This window comes from Tyto alba, unplaced genomic scaffold, assembly GCF_018691265.1.
Source record: "Tyto alba isolate M040663 unplaced genomic scaffold, T.alba_DEE_v4.0 Super-Scaffold_32, whole genome shotgun sequence".
In the NCBI taxonomy this organism is placed as follows: Eukaryota; Metazoa; Chordata; class Aves; order Strigiformes; family Tytonidae; genus Tyto; species Tyto alba.
Genome location: NW_024881307.1, coordinates 7,863,265 through 7,882,675, shown reverse-complemented (window position 1 = coordinate 7,882,675; position 19,411 = coordinate 7,863,265). Strand labels below are relative to the sequence as shown.

General features: G+C 42.9%; 1 protein-coding gene across 4 annotated transcripts in view; it reads left to right on the top strand.

Moving 5' to 3' along the window:
* The window catches only part of DIXDC1 (DIX domain containing 1), a 44,935-nt gene that overhangs the window by 9,410 nt on the left and 16,114 nt on the right, over positions 1-19,411 (top strand). For 3 of the 4 annotated variants that reach the window (XM_042800597.1, XM_033005553.2, XM_033005551.2), the window contains 5 exons: positions 7,886-8,015; positions 9,341-9,466; positions 11,198-11,447; positions 12,674-12,781; positions 18,528-18,640. In XM_042800597.1, the coding sequence (XP_042656531.1) occupies positions 7,886-8,015; positions 9,341-9,466; positions 11,198-11,447; positions 12,674-12,781; positions 18,528-18,640 (727 nt within the window). Of the gene's footprint in view, positions 1-7,885; positions 8,016-9,340; positions 9,467-11,197; positions 11,448-12,673; positions 12,782-14,900; positions 16,190-18,527; positions 18,641-19,411 lie in introns of those variants that run through there. The other variant, XM_033005555.2, reaches the window with a different exon arrangement.

Below are 19,411 nucleotides of genomic sequence, written 5' to 3'. Positions count from 1 at the left end.
GCTTGCTCTAGCAGGAATTCTTACCAATTTTTCCCCAAAGCCTTGTGCCTGGCCAGCAGTAGGTATATCAGCAAGGGAAGGATGTATTTGCTGTTATGTAGGATTAGGGGTTGAGCAGTTAGGATTCGGTCGCTGCCTGAGGTTCACTGTATGTTTAAGCCAGGCTATTACTTGGTTGCATAGCAGTGGCTGTCCCTTGGCAGAATGTACTATAGTGCATTTGCTCAGTAACAGTCAAAGATTTATTGTTATCAAAGCATTTTACAAGGAACATAAAAATTAATACAGCTGCTTTATAGCTAGAAACTGAGGCACGCAGAGTGAAAGTGGGCTATCGAATTCACAGCAAGTCATTGGCATAGCGAGGAACAGAGTCTGTGTCCTAAATGTGTCTTTAGTGCCCTTCATCCTGGACCAGGCAACCTCACTGGGTGTCCCTTCCCCTTTTCTTCATATGAAAGGTTCTTGCCTGCAAAAGGCACTGCTCAGTCATACTGTGTGCTCAGTCTCTTCACAAAGCTTCTTTTCCCTGTCTGTATGGGGCTAGTGACTTCATTCTGCTAAATAAGGAACAATGCTCCCTTTCTTTCCTGAAGCATCAGGGAATGTTTCAGTGCAACTTGTTTTGACATACCTTAGAGTTTAGGTGTAGTGGAACCATTTGATAATTCAGAGTGAATCATTTACCTTAACATACTGGCAGTTTACAGTAAAAGATCTCTTGTGGCTCAGCTTTTTACCTGTATGCTTGCATAGAAACACTTTTGAGGCCCGAGAAAAAGGACTCAAAATACCAGATTGGGGAAAATGCCAAAGCACTAAAACATTTTGCAAAAGTGCCAGAAATCATCCCTAAAGCAGCATCCTGGCTTTGAATGGCAGTGACATTTTGGGGCGTGGATGTCTGTCTGTTGATTCAAAGGAATACATCCTAGCAAGATTAATTTTACATTACTTTCTGTCTGGCAGACTTCTGGAGTAGTTGCTGCCAGCAGTGATAGTGAATTTGTTTAAGGAACAGATACCATCTTCAGATTTCTGAATACAAAAAGGGTGCACAGAACTGCCACTGTGAGTATGGAAAGTATAGTGAACAATCCCAGGATTTTTACAAACAGGAGACTGAAGTTAAAGGAGGTATAGGTGGGAAACAGATAAATTGCAGGGAGAATGCTTGCATATGGTGTTATGAAAGTGACAGGCAAAATTGCTGTTCAAAGAAAGCACACTTGGATGCCACTCACAAAAATACTCCTATCTGGTAGATACGTGGCACAAACAAGATCACTGTCTGACAGCAAGGATGTGTCTTGGTGAAAGATCAATAGAAATAAAAGTTTTATTATATTAAAAGGGCAAATGGAATCATCAGGCTTTTGTTCTACACAAGTTAAATAACTTTTTGGTTCTACAGAGATAAAAAGCTGTCAGACATGCATTTCTTGCCATTTAACTACCTAGGTCCAGTTTCTTGGGAGGAGACTCAAGGTTAGTTATTATTAGGTTGCAACAAACTACTAAGCATAACTATCTTTCAGATGTGAGTGGTGCTGCTAGCTTCATGAGCTGTTTAAAGCGATCTTGTATTTATATCTACTAAGCTCTCCCAAATGGATTCTAAAATGCAACACTAAATTAATAAAATACCAGTATATATAGGCACAGGTAAGAATTACTTCATCCTGTATTGAAAGCTGTATGTCTCTGGAATGGAGCATGACAGCCATTGGCTGTGCAGCAAGATGTGAAAATCAAAATGGTGGAAGGAATTTAGGGAGCTTGAATGGAATTGCGTCTTGCTCTTCCTGTTAATGGGTAAAGGACTGAAATATGTGGAAAACTTTGCAGTCAAAAAGTACGTGACCTGCTGGACAGCTGGGCATTCTGGAAATTGTTGCTATTTGCTTTCAGGCAACATGTGAAGTACACCTTCAGCTCTAACCTTCATCCTTCACAGACCTTCCAGCACTTGAGCTTGCATGTGAATGTCTGCCAGTGAGCCACTGTCTTAGCAGACCAGACACTTGTTCTCCTCTCGGTAACAAGTGGTATTTTAGCCCAGATGCCACAGGCAGCTGTCATTTCAACCCAGCAGTACTGCCAGGATTTGAGCAAAAATTGCTGCTCTTCTACCCCTGGAGATGAAGACAGTGTTCTCCCCATCCTGACATTCTGAATGATGGGCGGAAGCAGTTCCTGTGTGAGATCCGTGTTTAGGAAGCTGCATACTGAGAGGAAAATTTAATTATCTGTATTTGTTCTGAACACCCAGGATGACAGGAATGTCTCTAAAGTATTTCTAAAGATCTAGCCAAAGCCTTCTAAAGTTGAAGGCACTTGCTTTCTAAAATCTTTGCACAAACCTGAACAGTCGATGAATGGTAGTCAGATTCAGTGGTTTAAAAACATCTGGACTAAGAGATCAGAATGCAGAAGACTGGCCTTTATATTCTTGAATCTGGCTAGAGAAACATGTGGCTACTACTTGAGGTGAATTCACCAAACCAAATATATGGATTATATTAAGACAAGGAAAATCCAACAGTGTGCCTAGAACATAGCATGAATTAAGGGTATCGTTGGGCTGGTCCTCCCAAAGGTCTGTGCTGTTTCAATCTTTAAAATTGACCTTAGAAGTTACAGAAAATATGTGCTGGCTAGAATTTCATCGAGACTTCAGGATGATTCTCCTTCCTGGGTATCAGCAAATCAGTGAAAAATCCTTGTCCAGGTATGTTAGAGAAATGTTCGTGTTTTCATGTAGATATGGGTGAAGGGTTAAGGAGCTGCAGATCTTTTGAAGCTCACACAATATTTCTGTCTCCTGGTGTGCACCAGATTGCATGGGTGCCTCCTTTTCCAAACCATGTTGCTGTATTGAGGTATCTTCTGTGCTTGAGACAGGCTGTTTATAGAAGATTTAGAAAACTACACCTCCTGCTTTAAAACAAGAGTTTTATGAAAGAGGAGTCCTGTGGATGCATATGCTTGTTCTGGTCATAATTGGGTGCTTTTCACTGTTGGATGCATCAGGAGCTATCTCAATACATTAAACAGCCTGAATCACATTTAAGCAGCGATTTTGAGAAAAAAAAAATTCTTCTGCTGGCTTTGAGAGCAGAGAGAAATTTTCTTTGCTTGTGAGGTTTTATTTTTTGCTTCTACAAAGGCCTTCTCAAAAACGACAACAAAAAATCAAACTGGAGGAATGTTACAGTTCCCATCTAATTAAGGTAATGTCAGAAAGCTTAGAAATCATACAAGGCCTTAAACATTACATCCTGTTGCAATTAGGCTAGCCTTTGGGCTTTACTGTTGCATCACTTGGTTCAGTGCTCTGAACAGAAAGGACACTAAATGCTTTTCACACTGGGACCAACCTCATAGCATAAGGGCTATTATTACTGACCTTGTTAGACCTGGTGCTTGGACAGTGTCTAAAGGTATAAAGGAAAAACAAAGTAAAGATTATCAGAATCATTATTCTGCCAGGCTGATTCTGTAAATCCAACAATAAGGGTGGATTCAAACACATCATATGAATGCAGAGAAGTAATCTCTTCCTAAGAGCAGAGAGTCTCATGGGAGTTCACTGTAACATGATAGGAAGGAAGTCAGGCCTTCTGAAGGCATCTGCCTGCTTAAGAATGATTTTGTCCAAGAACTAAGATTTGGCCAACTTCAAAATGTGCAATACCCTAATTTCAGAGGAGGTGATAATTAACCTTTTACAGTGTAATGTAGGTAGTACTGATAATAAAGGATAGAGTAGCATATCAAGGCATTGTGACTTATCTCTGTTTACTGTCAGGCAAATTGGACTGATTGATGGTTGAGAGGGGAGAAACATGAGCCCTAAGCAGCAGGTGGTGAATTGCCCTGGTCAAATGAGAATAGCAAGGACACCTACAACTGGCAGGAGATTTGCAACAGAGCTGCTGCTTTTCTTCCACCTGTGGAAAACACTAAATAATGACATTTAATTGTCATTATCAATAAGGGATTACACTCAATGAGAAAAATATGCTGACCCTGGAAGGGTGTTTTCCTCCTGCATATCATTGGCTGTCAGGTGTAAAGCACAAAGACACATGCTCTTCATCTCCACAGCTATTTTCTAGAGCTAGTATGTTTGGGGTGCTTCTTTAAGGTATGTGCTGAATAAGTGATTCAAAGTAAAATACTGCTCTGAGGTGTGTTGTGCTTACTGAAGTGCTAACTTGTAATTTGCTAGCAGAAGTGCATACAAGTTGGGAAATACCTTACAACTGCAGGTGATCCCTAGTACCCTGCTTTAAAAATCTTCTCCTGCCCTGCAGAGTCTTTATGGCTTTTGGAGTGACTTGGATGTAAATATCATACAATGATCTGCCTAGGAGCTGAAGCAATCTGGGCTCCAACTTCCTTCGGGTAAGGGAGCTGCTCTTACCACTGCAAGGTACAAGTAAACATGGCCTTTTTTTGGAACACAAAGCTGTGTTAACATAAATAGGATTAAGCTTAACTCCACCATAATCCTAGTAACATGTGCTCTGCATAGTAAATCTTAGACTAGGCTGTTATGTTTTTCTTCTGAAAATCCTGGTTTTAAAACAAATACTGGTGCAGAAGTAGAGCACTGTGAGCTCCATTGAGTCTAAGATTGGGCTGACCAGAAGCTCAAACCAAGCTGCAGGGAGAAGCAGAAAACTTGTGAGTGTTCAGTTGTCAAAGGAAGAATTATGCAGCTAATTAGTCAATTGTTATGAAGGAAGATGATGAGCTAGGTAGAACAATAGCTGCTCCCATTCGGATTGCTCTTGAATATAGGTGTCAGCCATACCAGGTTATAAAACACCAAGGGAAGGTCCTAGGGATTTGTTCAATCCTATGAAGTTTGGATGTTTTGGAGGAAGCTGTAGTAGCATAGTTCAGCATCGCAGGAATTGGTGTAATAGGTCCCACAGGATCTCTCCCCTCAACTAGACAGAAAAAATTTAAACAAGAGGAGCGCTAAGAATTTGAGCAGCTGTCAGAGCAGGGCACCTGAGCAGGTTTGGGGGACTGTTGGGTCCAGCTTCCTAGCCTCAGAGGCTCACTGAATCCCTTACTCGTTCTGCGTTGTGTTCTCTTGTTTGCTCTGCCTCTGGGGTTAGGGTCTCTTTTTGCTAATTATTTAGAAAGCACAAAATGTATTGTCGTACTCTGTTGTCAGGAAGCAGTATGAAAGCACAGAGGGGGACAGCCTTGGAAAAGGAAAAGAGGAGTACTTTTGAAATACCGTCCACCTCTTTGTTTGTTCCTAACCCCCTTTCCTTCTTGAAGTCTTGTTGCTTAAGAGGAGCTGAGACCTGTGTGAGACTGGATGGGACACGTGTATCATCTGAGGTGGGATGCCTGGAGCCACAAATGGTGATGGAGCATGCATTTTTGGTTTTGGTATTTCTGTAGGCAAGTGACAAGCACAGGCTAGGGAGTATTTTTATGGGGTGGAATAGGCTGTATAGAGCTGCTGTTCTTGTGGCAGAATACATCCTAGCAAATCTCTGTTTTCCTTGTGCTGGAATATAATACCTGGAGTAATTTCCAGAATAGATGCCACGAATTATGTCCATCCAAGTAGCAGATCATATTGCTGTGGTAGTACTTTGGGGTGGTCTGTTGTGAATTGAAATAGCTGTCTTGGGTTTTGAAACAAATGGCATTCTGAGCAAGTGAAACAAGTGTTTTACCTTTTTTATGGGTTAGATTCACTAAACTGAATCTGTGGCTGTGGATCAAGGCCTTGTGCTTATGTTGGAGGTGTAGGATTTTAAGGTATGGCCCACAATGTCCTTGTTATTGTCCAATTCATGCCAGCTGATAGGGAAGCCACAGAGAGTGGTGAAGCAAAGCATTTTTGACTCACTAGCTTAAAAATTGCTATTGGGTTTCTGCTGAGCAGCTTGGGGGTTTCGTCCCTTCATGCATTTAACACCAGTTTGCCATTTTTAGGTCACTAAACTTTTTTATCTGTTGTTTTCTTGATAAGTTCAGTCACCTGTTCACCTCAGCTGCCAGAAGTGACAGCTTACTCCCTGAGTATTTAGGTTTGCAGCCAACCAAGTCTCTTGATAAAGTCATTAGATGTAGTTTTTGGATCCAAATCAGGAAATGCCGATCAGTCCAACTGTCTGAATTTCTGCATGAAAATCTTACACTTTAGTGGAGGAAAAAAAGGCAAAAAACCCCCAACCAAACAAAGTAAATCTGCTAATGAAATGTAACTCTGCAGTTTTACAGCACCTACTGGTATGAAATTAGTTTGTAATGGTGACATCCATATTCTATTGCCTTAAAATCCTCCTTTAAATAACCAGTGCTTAAAATGTAAATGCACCAGGATTTAGGAGTGACTTTTGCAGCTGGCAAGAGTTACCACTGCCCTGATGAAAATTATCACAGGATCATCAACTTGTGCAAGAGAAAGTCAAGGCTTTTTGATTCTCCACAGTGCCCAGTCGCATTAGGTAGAAAATAAAGACGTCTGAAATTGGGCAGGCTAAACTAACATGCATCATTACCATTGCAGCCAGAGAAAAGCATGCAGATCCAATCCACGTGACAGACCAAGCATGCATCAGATCTGCCACTTCTGCTTCCTTTTATTCAAAAGCCATCAGGCAGTCCCCCAAGCTCATCTCTTCTGTTCTGCTCTCCAGCTGTCTGCTGAGTGAGCGGAACTGATTGAATACAGGTCCAGTCACCTTTCTGAACCAGCAGACGGAACCATGGTGTGATTAAAGTTAGATTTCCTATGTCAGGATAATTAAGAGTGAATCTGTGATCAGACTGTGACTTTGATGGGCTGTAAAAGCATAAACTGACTGACATTGCTGAGATAATATGAAATGGAGACTTAAACCTGCTGCATTGGCAGAATAATGGGAAGCTTAGTGAAAAGGGAGGTAATCCCATAAATGGATCAGTTTGTTTACCCTCCATGTACCACATCAGCCCTGCCCAAATGGATTGTGGTGTTACCAGTGCTCCTACTAGCCATGGAAGTGCTACTGAGAGGGGGCTGAATAGGGAAAGGTCATGTGAATCTGCTCTTTGCCTTTCAGTCACTTATGCCAGCTGGATCCTCACACTCACCAGAAGTCTGAGTTTCAGTTTCCCTAGTCTTCCCCTTGTGGCAACACACAAAGCTATATGACACGGCATCCAGTATGACCTGCTGGAAAGGCAGTGCTCCATGCTCTCAGGTCTTGCAGGTGTTACGAGCTGTGACAAGCCAGCTTCCACATGAACAGAAATACAAATTGGGCCATTAGAAATGCTGATGCAGTTCCAAGAAAATGAAGGAAGGGGACTGTACAACAGGATGTCTCTTCCCTGTTGCATGAACTGTTACAAATGAGCCATGCTGGGAGTGTTAAGGAGGGAGGTTGTTGTCTCTTCAGGAAATCTGTCCTGGTTGTTTGTTTTGGTAGATGGTATAGTTTAATAGGAAATAACACAGGGTTTCTTGTTTCTGCATTGTTGGTTTTCTGCTTTCTTGACGTGTGGATGGGACACTAGATGCTGTGAGTCAACCAGTTCTGGTACCAGAAGTGAAGGGATGAACGCACTGGTTTTGCACCAACCTAGGTTAAATGTAATGTAAAGCTCTCTTCTCAGCTGTGCTTAGATCATGAGTCCTGTCCTGTTGCCTGCTTGCTTTTCCTGTCCTGGTGTGGAGTGAGCTGCACCGTAGTGTGCAGTGATGTCAGTTAGTGCTCAGCAGGCTTTGGGATGAGACCATTGGTGTTTGTTTTCAAGGTCAAAAGACAATGAGATTTGTGAAGATGAGAGAAAAGTGAGAGCTATGCAACTTCCCTCTGAAATGGCAATGACGTGCAAACATTTTGTTTTCTATTTTCAGCAACAACTACAGGCATATGTGGCCTGGGTGAATTCCCAGCTGAAGAAGAAGCCAACAGTAAAGCCAGTCCAAGACCTGAGACAAGATCTCCGAGATGGAGTCATTCTTGCTTTGCTCATTGAGATTGTCGGTCAGTAATGCCATATGGCACTGTTTTTCATCTTGTAGTTTTAGATCTCGTGTAGAAGACTCTGGCCTTGGCTCTGACATCTGTCAGGTATACTGGCAGATGTTAATGACAGTGTCAGAGCTTGCAGTGGGGGAAGGAGTGACTTCAAAAAAACCAGTCATAAAGCAAATCATAGATGCAATTCTATTAAAGTCCTTCTATTTTAGCAGACAGTTAAAACAGATGTGCTAAAACCTGTCAGGGACCATATTCACTCCCACGAGGCTGGAATGGCGTTACAAAGGGGTTTACCTTGTAGAGGAATGGTATCAGTCTGTGGTATTTTTGGAAGAGTAACCTGCTTGCTGAGATGCTCCCTTCTTCCTGGGCTCAACTCCACTCCTGAATTCTCTACCTCCTCCCCCTCCAAGCAGTGCAGAAGGACAGGGAAAGGGGGTTGCGGTCAGTTCATTATGCATTATCTCTGCTTCTCTGCCCTCACACTCTTCTTCTGCTCCAGTGTGGGGTCCTACTCACAGGAGGCAGTCCTCCACAAGCTTCTCCAACATGGGTCCTTCCCATGGGCTGGAGTTCTTCACTGACTGCTCCAGCGTGGGTCCTTTCCATGGGGTGCAGTCCTTCAGGAACAGACTGCTCCAGCGTGGGTCCCCTTTGGGGTTACAGGTCGTGCCAGGAGCCTGATCCAGCACAGGGTGACCCCGGGGTTAGATTTTCCTTTAGGGCACATCTACCTGCTCTGGTGTGGAGTCCTCCACAGGCTGCAGGGTGGATATCCGCTCCATTACGGACCTCTGTGGGCTGCAGGGGGACAACATGCTTCACCATGGGCTGCAGGGGAATCTGCTCCAGCACCTGGAGCACTTCCTCACCCACCTCACTGACTTCGGTGTCTACAGAGATGTTTCTCTCACATAGTCTCACTCTTCTCTCCTGGCTGCTGTTGTGCAGCAGTTTTTACCCCTTCTTAAATATGGTATCACAGAGGCTCTACCAACATTGCTGATTGGCTCAGCCTTGGACAGTGTTTAGTCCATCTTGGAGCCAGCTGGAACTGGTTCCGTTGAACATGGGGAAAGCTTCTGGCATCTTCTCTCAGAAGCCACCCCTGTAGCCCCCTTGCTACCAAAACCTTGCTGCGTAAACCCAATACAGTCTCCAACCTAGTTATTCCTGATATTGGATACCTTATAAGCAGGACAAGAAGCCATGCATGCCTCTTGCAGTACCCAGGCAAGAGATAAGATCAGGCCCTACAGCTACGGCTCTTCCTGTGACAGCACTGAGCAGTTCAGTTCTTCTCTAATAAAGTTTTTTCACTCCTTTAGCTGGTGAGAAGTTGAATGGAGTTCAGGTCAACCCCACCAGCCATCAGGAGATGAGAGAAAATGTGGAGAAAGTCTTACAGTTTGTGGCATCAAAAAAGATCCGCATGCATCAGACATCAGCAAAAGGTATGCACCCTTGGTGGTTGCCACAGATGATTCTGTCTGTTGAAGGCCTGTTTGTCTTTGTTTCTTATCAAACAGATAAAGATTGGTTTGTGAGGGAGTTTTGGCTTTTTTTTTTTAACTCCTGTGGATAAAGTAACAGGTTTTGGGTTGATGATACTGTGTTCTTGGCTGCTTTTGGTAGTAGCACAGTGCCCGGAAACAAAAGTGCCTTTTCTTCTGCTACTGAGCAGCCATAAGATCCAGTAATGGTGTAATGAGGAATACAGACTCAGAATCTTTCACTAAAAGGACATATAAACCTGCTACTGTGAAATGAGATGTGGGAAAAATATTTCTGGTCCACTGGAAGCCTGTGATACTGTTTTGCATGGCTTGTAAATAGGGAGGAGACCCAATATGCAAAATCACATGTCTATGGCATGTTTTAGTCAGATATCACAAGGATTTCTGGTGTGTGTGTAGATCTATGGGGTAGAAGACAGGCCCTGATCCTTACTCTTTGCTGACTGTACAGGGAGGTGATACAGTTCTGGTTGTCTGTGGCCCTTCATATGAGAAAGAGGGGAAAAATGCTGAGATTGACTACATGGAATGCATGACCCTTATTATTATCAGAAGAGTACAAGCTGTTGGTTTACAGGCCTTAGTGAAAAGCTTATAATTTAAGTATAGTGTAATGAGGATGGCAGATTGGAGGCTGTACTGTTTTTCAGTAATGTTGCAAGTTGTCTTGTGAGCTCATGACTATAGAAGCAATAGGAATATTGGTAAAAGTCTTAGATAAGCAAAGGTAGCAACCTGGATATGCAATGAAATCATGTCATGTAGTCATAGGATAAGATACAGGCATGAGACTCAGGGACACAGGCTTCTGAGCTGCACTAATAGTTCTGACTGACTCACTCTAGGACTTCAAATGATTCACACAGTCTTTTGGCTTCACGTCCTCCATGAGTGACATGGAGGTAACAGTCACTGTGACTTATTTAACTATTTCTAATTTTTTTGATACTAAAGCCAGTAATAATCAGCCTTCATGCCCCCAGCACTTACGATTATTTTTTGTAGGTTGCCTCAGATATTTGGAAACCCTATTCCTATTATTTTAATGGACTTTGAGTATTTCAGCTGACTAAGTTGTTCTGAGAAATCCTAGTCTGAATGAAGGGCTGATCTTTGGAGTGAAAGTGAGATAACGTGTTTGAGCTAGTTTGTATGCTGGGGGAAATGCCTAGTGCGATATTATTGAAACTAACTAGTTAACATTTGCAAGGTGCTACAAACACTTTTTGGTACAGAATGCTACTGCTAAAGAAATACATTGCTGTTCTGTGGTCTTTAGTACCAGAAAAAATTGCAAATTCACGTGCTAATTGAAGTGGCTGCTGGTACAGTGGTAGTCTTCAGTAACTGCTGTACTTTTCCAGTGAGCATTCAGTAATTACCGTGTGCTGTCACGTAACCTACTGGATCGTTAGCTGGAAGTGGCCATAGAGGGAAGGTTCAGGTCTCTTCAAATCATTTAAACTTGTGATCTGTAGGTGGCAGTCAGTTTGCTGCTCTGTACAAAACAAGCAGAGCTAAGCATCAGTGCTGTAATGCAGTCCTTTTTACATAGTCTTCGTTCACTGGCATGGTCCCATTGGGTTTCATTATTTTCATGACTTCTGGTCAGATACAGCTCTGGTGGGATTTCATGTTAATGTCCTTGGCTTTATTTGCATTTTGCAGATATTGTTGATGGGAACTTGAAATCTATCATGAGGTTGATCCTGGCCTTAGCTGCTCATTTCAAACCAGGCTCCGGGAGAGCAGTGAATCATAGCCCTGCTGGCACAGTGGGGAAGAGTTTGTCAGCATCGTCTGCCAGTCACAGGCCTCGCTCAGCTGCTGCAGTGGCCCAGGGGGCAGTAGCTGCTCTGGCAGATGTTCGTCAAGATGTCTTGCAATCCGGCAGGGATGTTTTCCGGCACAGACAGAGGTAATGAGTTTTCCCTGGTTATGTGAGGTGAGGTCAGGTCATGTTAGCAGATGGACACGATTTCTTTCAAGATACATGCCTCTGTATCTTGACAATTCTTAGTGTAAGGTAGGAAGGTAGCTATCTTATTATGCAAACAGAGTGAAACTGCTGCTGTCTCACTGAAGCCTGAATAGATAGTGGCCTAACAAAGGGGAGTACTGACCTAGCCTGGCTGCCTCATGATGAAGACTTCAGGTATCCCAGGTTCTTTTCAGGTTTTACAGCAAAATCTGTTGGATTTACATCTGCTGGATCTCTGTTATCTCACTGGAAAAGAACAGTTCATTATGGCCAAACCAGAGGGAACTGCTGCCTCATTTTCCCCATTTCATGCTGAGCACAGTGCCCTTTCTTGGTGCTGTCTACTTGGAGACATTCTCATTTCAGGTGAAACAAAAGTAAGGTCTACAGGTACTGGTTACAGATTTGGGAGCAGTTACTTCCAGAATTGAGGCATTGAGCCTGTTGTACAAGTCCATTCTGTCTTTTATATTGCTGTTCACACCAACGTTACACTTACTGCTATATAAGCAGATGCAGAGTGTTGTGTGCTGTTAATCAGCTGATGCAGCCTACCATGTAAGTGGAAGAGTTCTGGTGGTAGTGAAGGGAGATGGTCCATGTACAGAAGCAATATGTAAATCTGAAAAGCACATTTAACACTTGCAAAAGGTAATACGTGGATTATAATAAGAATAGTAATGACATTTAAATGTAAGCCAGATGGTGGTCTATTGAGGGTTTAATTTACACAGCTGAAGGTCATTTTCCCATATTACGTTGGCTCAAGGGAGTACCCATGAAGCAGTTTGGAAATGAGGTTGAAATGGTATATTTTGTTGAAAAATTAAATGTTAAAGGTTTCTCTTGCAAAGGCTTTGGGCCAGGAGCTCTTCAGAAAAGTAAGTTCTTGTGCTATTTGCAAATTCTTTTCCTTGCCTTCTCAGGGGTTTTGTAGTTTTCTAGTCACAGAATTAGGGATGAGTTTAAAAGGGGAGGGCCTGTTTGCCTGTGTTTCCCTTACATGATGGTGCTCCCTCATGGAATTTTCTTAATTGGCTGTTTTCTAGCTGTCATCTTCTTCTTACCTTCCTTTCATTAGCTTTCCTACCCTCCTTCTTGGAGATGAGAATTTCTGCTCCTAACAGGTGAGGCTTTCCTCATTCTGTGATTATTATCTCCAGAAATAGCAGCATGGATGAGGAGATTGAAAATCCCTATTGGAGTGTCCGGGCGCTGGTGAAGCAGTATGAAGGGCAGCAGAACATGCCGCTGGAGTCCCACTCTTCCAGGTAAGGAACTTTATTGCCAAGATGTGTCCCTTCATGGTCCTTTGGTCTGGCATTCCCTAAAATGCCCGTTCTTATCACTGTGATCTGGTTAGCTGTGATAGAAAAGAGGATTCTCAGCATATAGTCTCCTGCCTGATCTGGAGAATGTAGCCTCAGGGACCAACATGAAGCAGTGATTTATTGCCATTTGTCCCACAGATAAAATTGATCTCATTCATGATGTGACTGCATAGATAAGAGCCATGAACTTCTGAGTTACAATTGTCTAAAGCTCTGGAGCGTCCCTCAGTGAGACCAGGGGGGATAGGATCAGGAAAGACACAGCTACAGATTTTACTGAGAACCTGAATGTACAGAGGGAGCCTTTTGAGGGAGTGCTGACATGAGGGATGCTAAAATGAAGTTTGTGGCCTGCTTCACAGAAAGGAAGGGGCAGAGTAACTGGGGTGCAAGGGCTGAATATTTTAGAGCTGATGGAAAAGATGTGGAGGAAAGGAACTTAAACCAACAAACCTCATGCCCTGAAGAGAGATGGAGGTAAGGGGTCATGTGGATTTGAACAGCAGTTACAGGAACACACTAGTCTTTAATACGGATATATTGCCACAGAGGGATCTGCAGCTGTGTCTTCATTGCCATTGCGCCCTCATCCATCACCTTTAATTGTGTCTAGCTTTACAGTTAGCTAATCTACCCTTCCACCCCCCAGACTTTCACCTTCAATCTAAAGTGCAGCATTTAATAATTTTACTGAAAAAAATCTCCTGCATACTGTTGTGAAGCCTGAAAGTCAGAGTTCAGTATGGTTGCCACTGGAAGTAATTTTCCCTTCTGAAGTAGGACTTGGATCCTGAGAAGTATGTGCTCTGTGCTATAAACAGCCTGCAGCCTTGACAGGGGTTCTTGACTGTACAAGTTAAGCAGTGTCAGGCTGGTGCAAGTGGAGGCTTTCTAAGGAAATGGAACTTGTAGAAGACAGGATTGGTTAGAATGACAGCATATAATACATTTCCAATAGGAGATGCCACAATTCGCAGCTGTGAACCTGATCAGCATGTGCCAGTTACAACACATTACACTGGTGTTTTACAAGTTCTTACTACCCTTTGCTTTGGGGCAGAAGGCAAAACTCTTGCCCCAGTTTACTTGATCAGTGGAGCGGAGAGAGGAGACACATGGCTGTGTTGTCTGTTTTCATGGATATAGGAGACACTGTAGCTGAAGGGACTTTTGAAGAAAAATGGTACTACAGTGAGGGAGCTGATCCAGCATGGATAGCTTCATAGTAAAGGACAGCGTTTCCCTTTTTCCCCAGAGAACAAGAAACTAGCTTGAAGACAAAGGACTGTGTAACTGAACATACCAGATCACCCTCTGGATATGATGCTATGCTCCATTTAATCTTTTCTGGAACAGACTAAGGCGGCAGAGCTGCATGGGCAGAGCTGCAGCTATTTGATTCGCAATTTCCTGTCCCCAGTGTAAGTTTCAGCTCTGCTTTGTCATCTCCTTGTCCTGCCTGGACTGCTCCCTGAGAGTGTCTCAGCTAGCCCCCCAGATTTGTTCAGGAGTGAGGAGGTTTGTTTTCCTAGGACAGATTGCCACTGACAGCTTCTCGGCCAGCAGGATGTCTCCACAGGATTTATCAGGCCACTTTTGATGCTCCATAGTACAAAGAGGCCTTCCGTGTACCTGAGAATTAAGGTTGCTTGGCCCAACAAAAGAGAAAAAAAATAGAAGTTTGTACTTATTCCCCAAATTTGCTGTGTATCATTGTGAGGTCGTGTTTATAGACATACACATTTGGAAAAGTGTGGGAACTCAATGTGAACTAGTATTGGACAGTTGCCTCCACATGATGTCAGTAGAGAGTGTACTTTCAAAGCTGTAATTTCAGGGGAGATGTAAAAATTCTGGTCTTGGCAACAGGATTTCATGGCTAATGTCACAGGACTTTGGTGTTGACTCTTGAACCGTGTTCTCAGCGAGTGAAACATGCTGCTCTCTCCACTCGGTCTTCAATTTAAGGTAGCTATAGTGTTTTATGTGTATTTTTCTACCTTATAAATGGATTGTCAGACAACTGTTTGCTCATGTGGCTGTATTTTGGTGGTGAGTGAAAATTTCTCTGCACATCCTAAATCACTTTGTGTTGTTGTTTTTGTTTTTCCCTGTAATGTCATGAGTTGTCTTACCATTTGGTAATGGTGGTATTCTTGCTAATAGGACATAATATGGTAAGAATCTTTACAGAAGTGATCAGTGATCTACCCAAAGAAATTGGGAGCAATCTGACCTCTAGCTCCTGGTGATGTCTTCTGCTGACACAAGGCTTCATGATGAAAATAAGATGCTTGTTTCTCTTTCCTTCCGGAGAGAAATGTACTAGCTTCATTATGAGAACTGGCTGGAAGAAACGAGCCACTTTTTTTATCAGAGAGAGATATGGTTATTAACTACAGCCACCCCCCCTCCATCTAATTGTGCTGCTGTTGTGTCTGTCCCAAGGCAGCATCCCCTGCCTAGCATCAGCTCATTTCTGCATTAACTCTTCAGTAAGAGTGCTCGCAGCCTGAATAACAGAATTCCCAGAGACAAAAGCTCTAATAAGCAAAGGCAATTGAAATGATTCATAGAAAATTTGCCAAAATCAGATGGATTCCCATGCCACTGAGCCCCTCACCCATCCATCTCCCTTTCCCCTCCCCTTTCACCAGCCTTCCCTCCCCCACTCTGAGCCAGGCATCTCAGAGAAAAGGCTCTGCCTCGCACAGCCTGTGTGACAGCAGGAGGGAGAGGGAGCTGGAGATAGCAAGGAAGAGGAAGCTGTGCATAGGGCTGGGAAGTGCTGCATGCCGTCTTCCGAGACCGCATCCAAGCCTGAAAAAGCAGAGAACCTACTGCTTGCAGGAACACCTTCTCATGGCTGTTTGTTGGCATCTGCAGCAGGTGCTTGGAGTCTAAAGAGGGCAGAGTGGGATGAGAAACACCCCTGGCAATCCGGATCGCAGTCCTTTTGATGAAAACTGGGTGTGCAGCTGACCAGAATGCAGCAGCAAGAGACAAATAACCCAGGAGGAAAACCAGAAAGGCAAAACCCATGCTGCAGAATTCCCTGACTCTGGAATCAAATACACGTGTGGGGGCTGTTGATCTGCCATCCGACGGTCTCTTGCAAAGACCCTGAGGGTTTTTTTTTTCTGCTGTGAATCTTTCAGCTAATGCAAAACGGTCTGGCTTGCAAGTATTTCTCCAGTAGTTTGACAGGAGCTGGCGTCTTCTGCACTGAATTCTGAGCATGTGAAGGGACAAGGCATGTCTGTAGCCAGAATCCTGAGGCTTCCTGGGAAAAGGATTCTGTGAGGCGAAAGGTTAAAGTGGGATCATGGGAGGGAAGCAGGTCAAATGGTGAGCAATTGTTGCCATTGTCATTTGAAACAGCAGGGATGGGATGTTTATTAAAATTATGAGAATTCAGACATCACTGGGGCTCTTGCCCTAAAGCCTTGACTGTGCAGGCACTAGCAACTGTGGGACTAAGTGGAGAAAGAATACGAGTTAAGAAACCAACTGGCAAAGGAATAAAGTGGAACAGTTTGTATCATAAATCTGTCTTAAATAGCTTTAATTTCCCAGCACTTATTTCTGCATGCTTTAATCACAAATTGTTATGTACTTTAAAGAACAAATTACATCAGTGGATATTTCACACTCTAACGGGTTTGGTGACTGATACTAAAACTGTAGAAATGTTTCCAGTGTTAACTTGCTGGCATAATGTATGAGTCAACCTGGCTGGTGCTACTGCTTCATTTGAGTGCATCTCAGTGGCTCCTTCACTGTTTGGCATGGTTTGAGAGGTTGTCACTGATGCTGTGTGAACCCACTGGCCTTTTAAAATAGGGAAACTGCCTGGAAAGGGTACTGTGGACATAGGAATGCCTAAGCAATTATCTGTAAAACTGTCTATGTTGTGGAGACCTGGAGTGACCACTTAATGCTTCCCCTTTAGCCCCAGCTGGGACCATTTGTATTTGCTTTGGGCTGTGGATCCAGTGCTGAGAGGAGCAGACTTTGGAAGAGGAGAATGTTATTTCCAGGCTCTGTATCCCCTTGTGTTTTTGTCCTGCTCATTCTTCTTTTCAGTTCCTTGCTCTTGCCCATCCCTTAGTTTTACCACCTTCTCACCCAACACTTGCTAATATTGTTTTTCTACTACAGCTCTCATTTTTTAATCTTTTGCATGGATGAGAACCAGCAATGCACTTCTCGGTGGCCTTACCAGGATGATGGCACATTCAGAGTATCAGCTGAGAATACGTGGGGGAATACTGAGATCTGTTCTTATAAGGAAGTAAAATCCCTCTGAGTTACTGGACAGGTTGGATCAGCTAGGCTTCCTGTTTGTACCTGTGCTGTTTGAAAGTTTCATCCTTTCCTCTGACTTATTACATAATGCAAACCCAATAGTACTCTGTGGGCTCCTGAACAATTATTTTAATTTTATGCTGTGCACCCATTCAGTGACAAGCAGGAGCAGCGGACTGGTTACAGATGTTGTATACAAAATGTGCCTAATCAGGGACTGCTGTAATGGAGTTAACCTTCCTGAAGATAAATCCTTGAACAAAGCTAGGTAGCCTGGACCCCTTTAACAATCATGCACACCCTGTTTGAACAGGGAAGAACTGGTACTGTAGCTGTTAGAGATCCCCATTAGAAGACGGTTATTTTTTCACTTAGTAAGTTGCATTCATCTTTTCCTCTGACATGGTGAAAGTCCCTTTAGTCTGGACCATTAAAACTAGACTGCTTGAAGGTCTGTAATATAAATGAGAAGTAGGCCAGCACTGGCTGTGGGAGTGGACCAGACAGGAGCTGCTACCAAGTAATTTCCATCTCTATTGCAAGGCTTTTCTAATTCTGTGAGAGTGTTGTGGAATATGTAGCAGCCATGCTGGGAAGATGCAGAAGGCGAGCTGTCGAAGCCTCTTATTTTTCTAAACCTATTATATTACTTCCACACTGTTTTCTTTTTGTTCTCTGTCCTTTGTTTCTGTGTTGGAGAGAATGAAAAATTAACTCCTGCTCACAGTTGCAAGGATTAGTTCCTGTGACTTTAGAGGTACATTGAATGGGTCAGTGAACTTTAGCCACCTTTTGATGTTGTCTGGGTGATGCATTTAGGAAGAATTTCTGAGAAAAGATTGCTTGAACCTCACAGTCAGCTGAGATGGCTCCAGTGAAAATATGTGGGTACTTTCAAGAAGTTTTAACCTAAGAACATGAGTGAGTGATATCTGACTTTCAAAAATATTTTGCCCTTGGAATTTCAAGTTAGTGAAGTGGTGCTTCTGAAAGCTGGAGCAAGAGATGAAGCAAGCCAAGTTGGATTTTTGTTCAGCTTGCAGTATGAACATAAGGCTTGCAGTAAATTGTTTCTGAGCAAACCTTCATTAGAGTGTGATCTTGCCCCTGTGTGAGTGTATGTGAATTCTGTGGTGACAGTCTCAAACTTGCATTCTGTTAAAGAAAATTAAGTGACACATGCTACTTGTCAGTTAGCCTGCTATGACACTGATGTAAAGTGATAGAACAGTTATGTGCCCAGTTTGGTTTGTTAATGACTTCTCTAGTATGCACATAATTCTTAGTTTCAATAAGCTTGCCAGCATATTCATTTTTATCTTAGATGAGGATGATGTTGATCAGCACTAGAAGTAACTCTTTCTGCTTTCCTCTGCAGTCTTACATCTGCCAGTCCTATTCATAGCGCGAAGAGCGAATCCACTGTAGCCCCATCAGAGGAGAAGGAAAGACTTGTGATCATCCACACTGAAGAACCAGAAACTAAAACAGGTACTTTGTAGATAATGTTTTACAGCTCACACTTTCATTGGGATTTGTTTGTATCATAAAGTTGCTGAAAAGTTCCTCAGTGACTGAAATTGATGTAGAGAATTTGATGCTGAGTATCTGTTCACGTAAAACTAAATCCCCAAACTTTTAACAGTACAATAATGCCATAACATGGCAATGTCTGTCAGGCTTGCAAATTAATGCTTGGGAAATAAAAAGCTCTGGAGAGGGATTAAAGGTCACATATAATTTTCACTGTAAGGTGAATGCTTTCATCACAGCCTCATTAGGCCATGTTGAAAAACAGATTTAAAATTCCTGTAAAGAAAGAGTCCACGTGAGCTTGTCAGGTCCATGATGCATAACTTGACTTTGTGTAAGGGTCTGTGTTTACAGCACATCTGTATATAGGTTGAATGGCTCTTTGCAAGGATTGAACAGTTGTAGTATTGTTGTGGTGTTTGCATTGAGAAGTCATTGCTGTATTGCCACAAATGCCCTGTGATATGGTCAGTTTATGATTACAATTTTCATGCAGATCGAAGGACAGGTTTTCAAAGAAGTTCCTGAAGTGATTTTTTTTGTTTGTTTCTTTGTTTATTTTCCTTCTCAGGAATGCAACCTAATAATAACTCTTTCTGGTTAGCATTCATCCTAAGAGCAAATAACAGAGAAGCTCTCTTAGGAAATGCTTTGCTGCCTCAGCCATTGTAGTCCTGCTCTAGTGCTCCTTCAAAAGTATTTCACAGACTATCTCATCAGCTGAAGTTG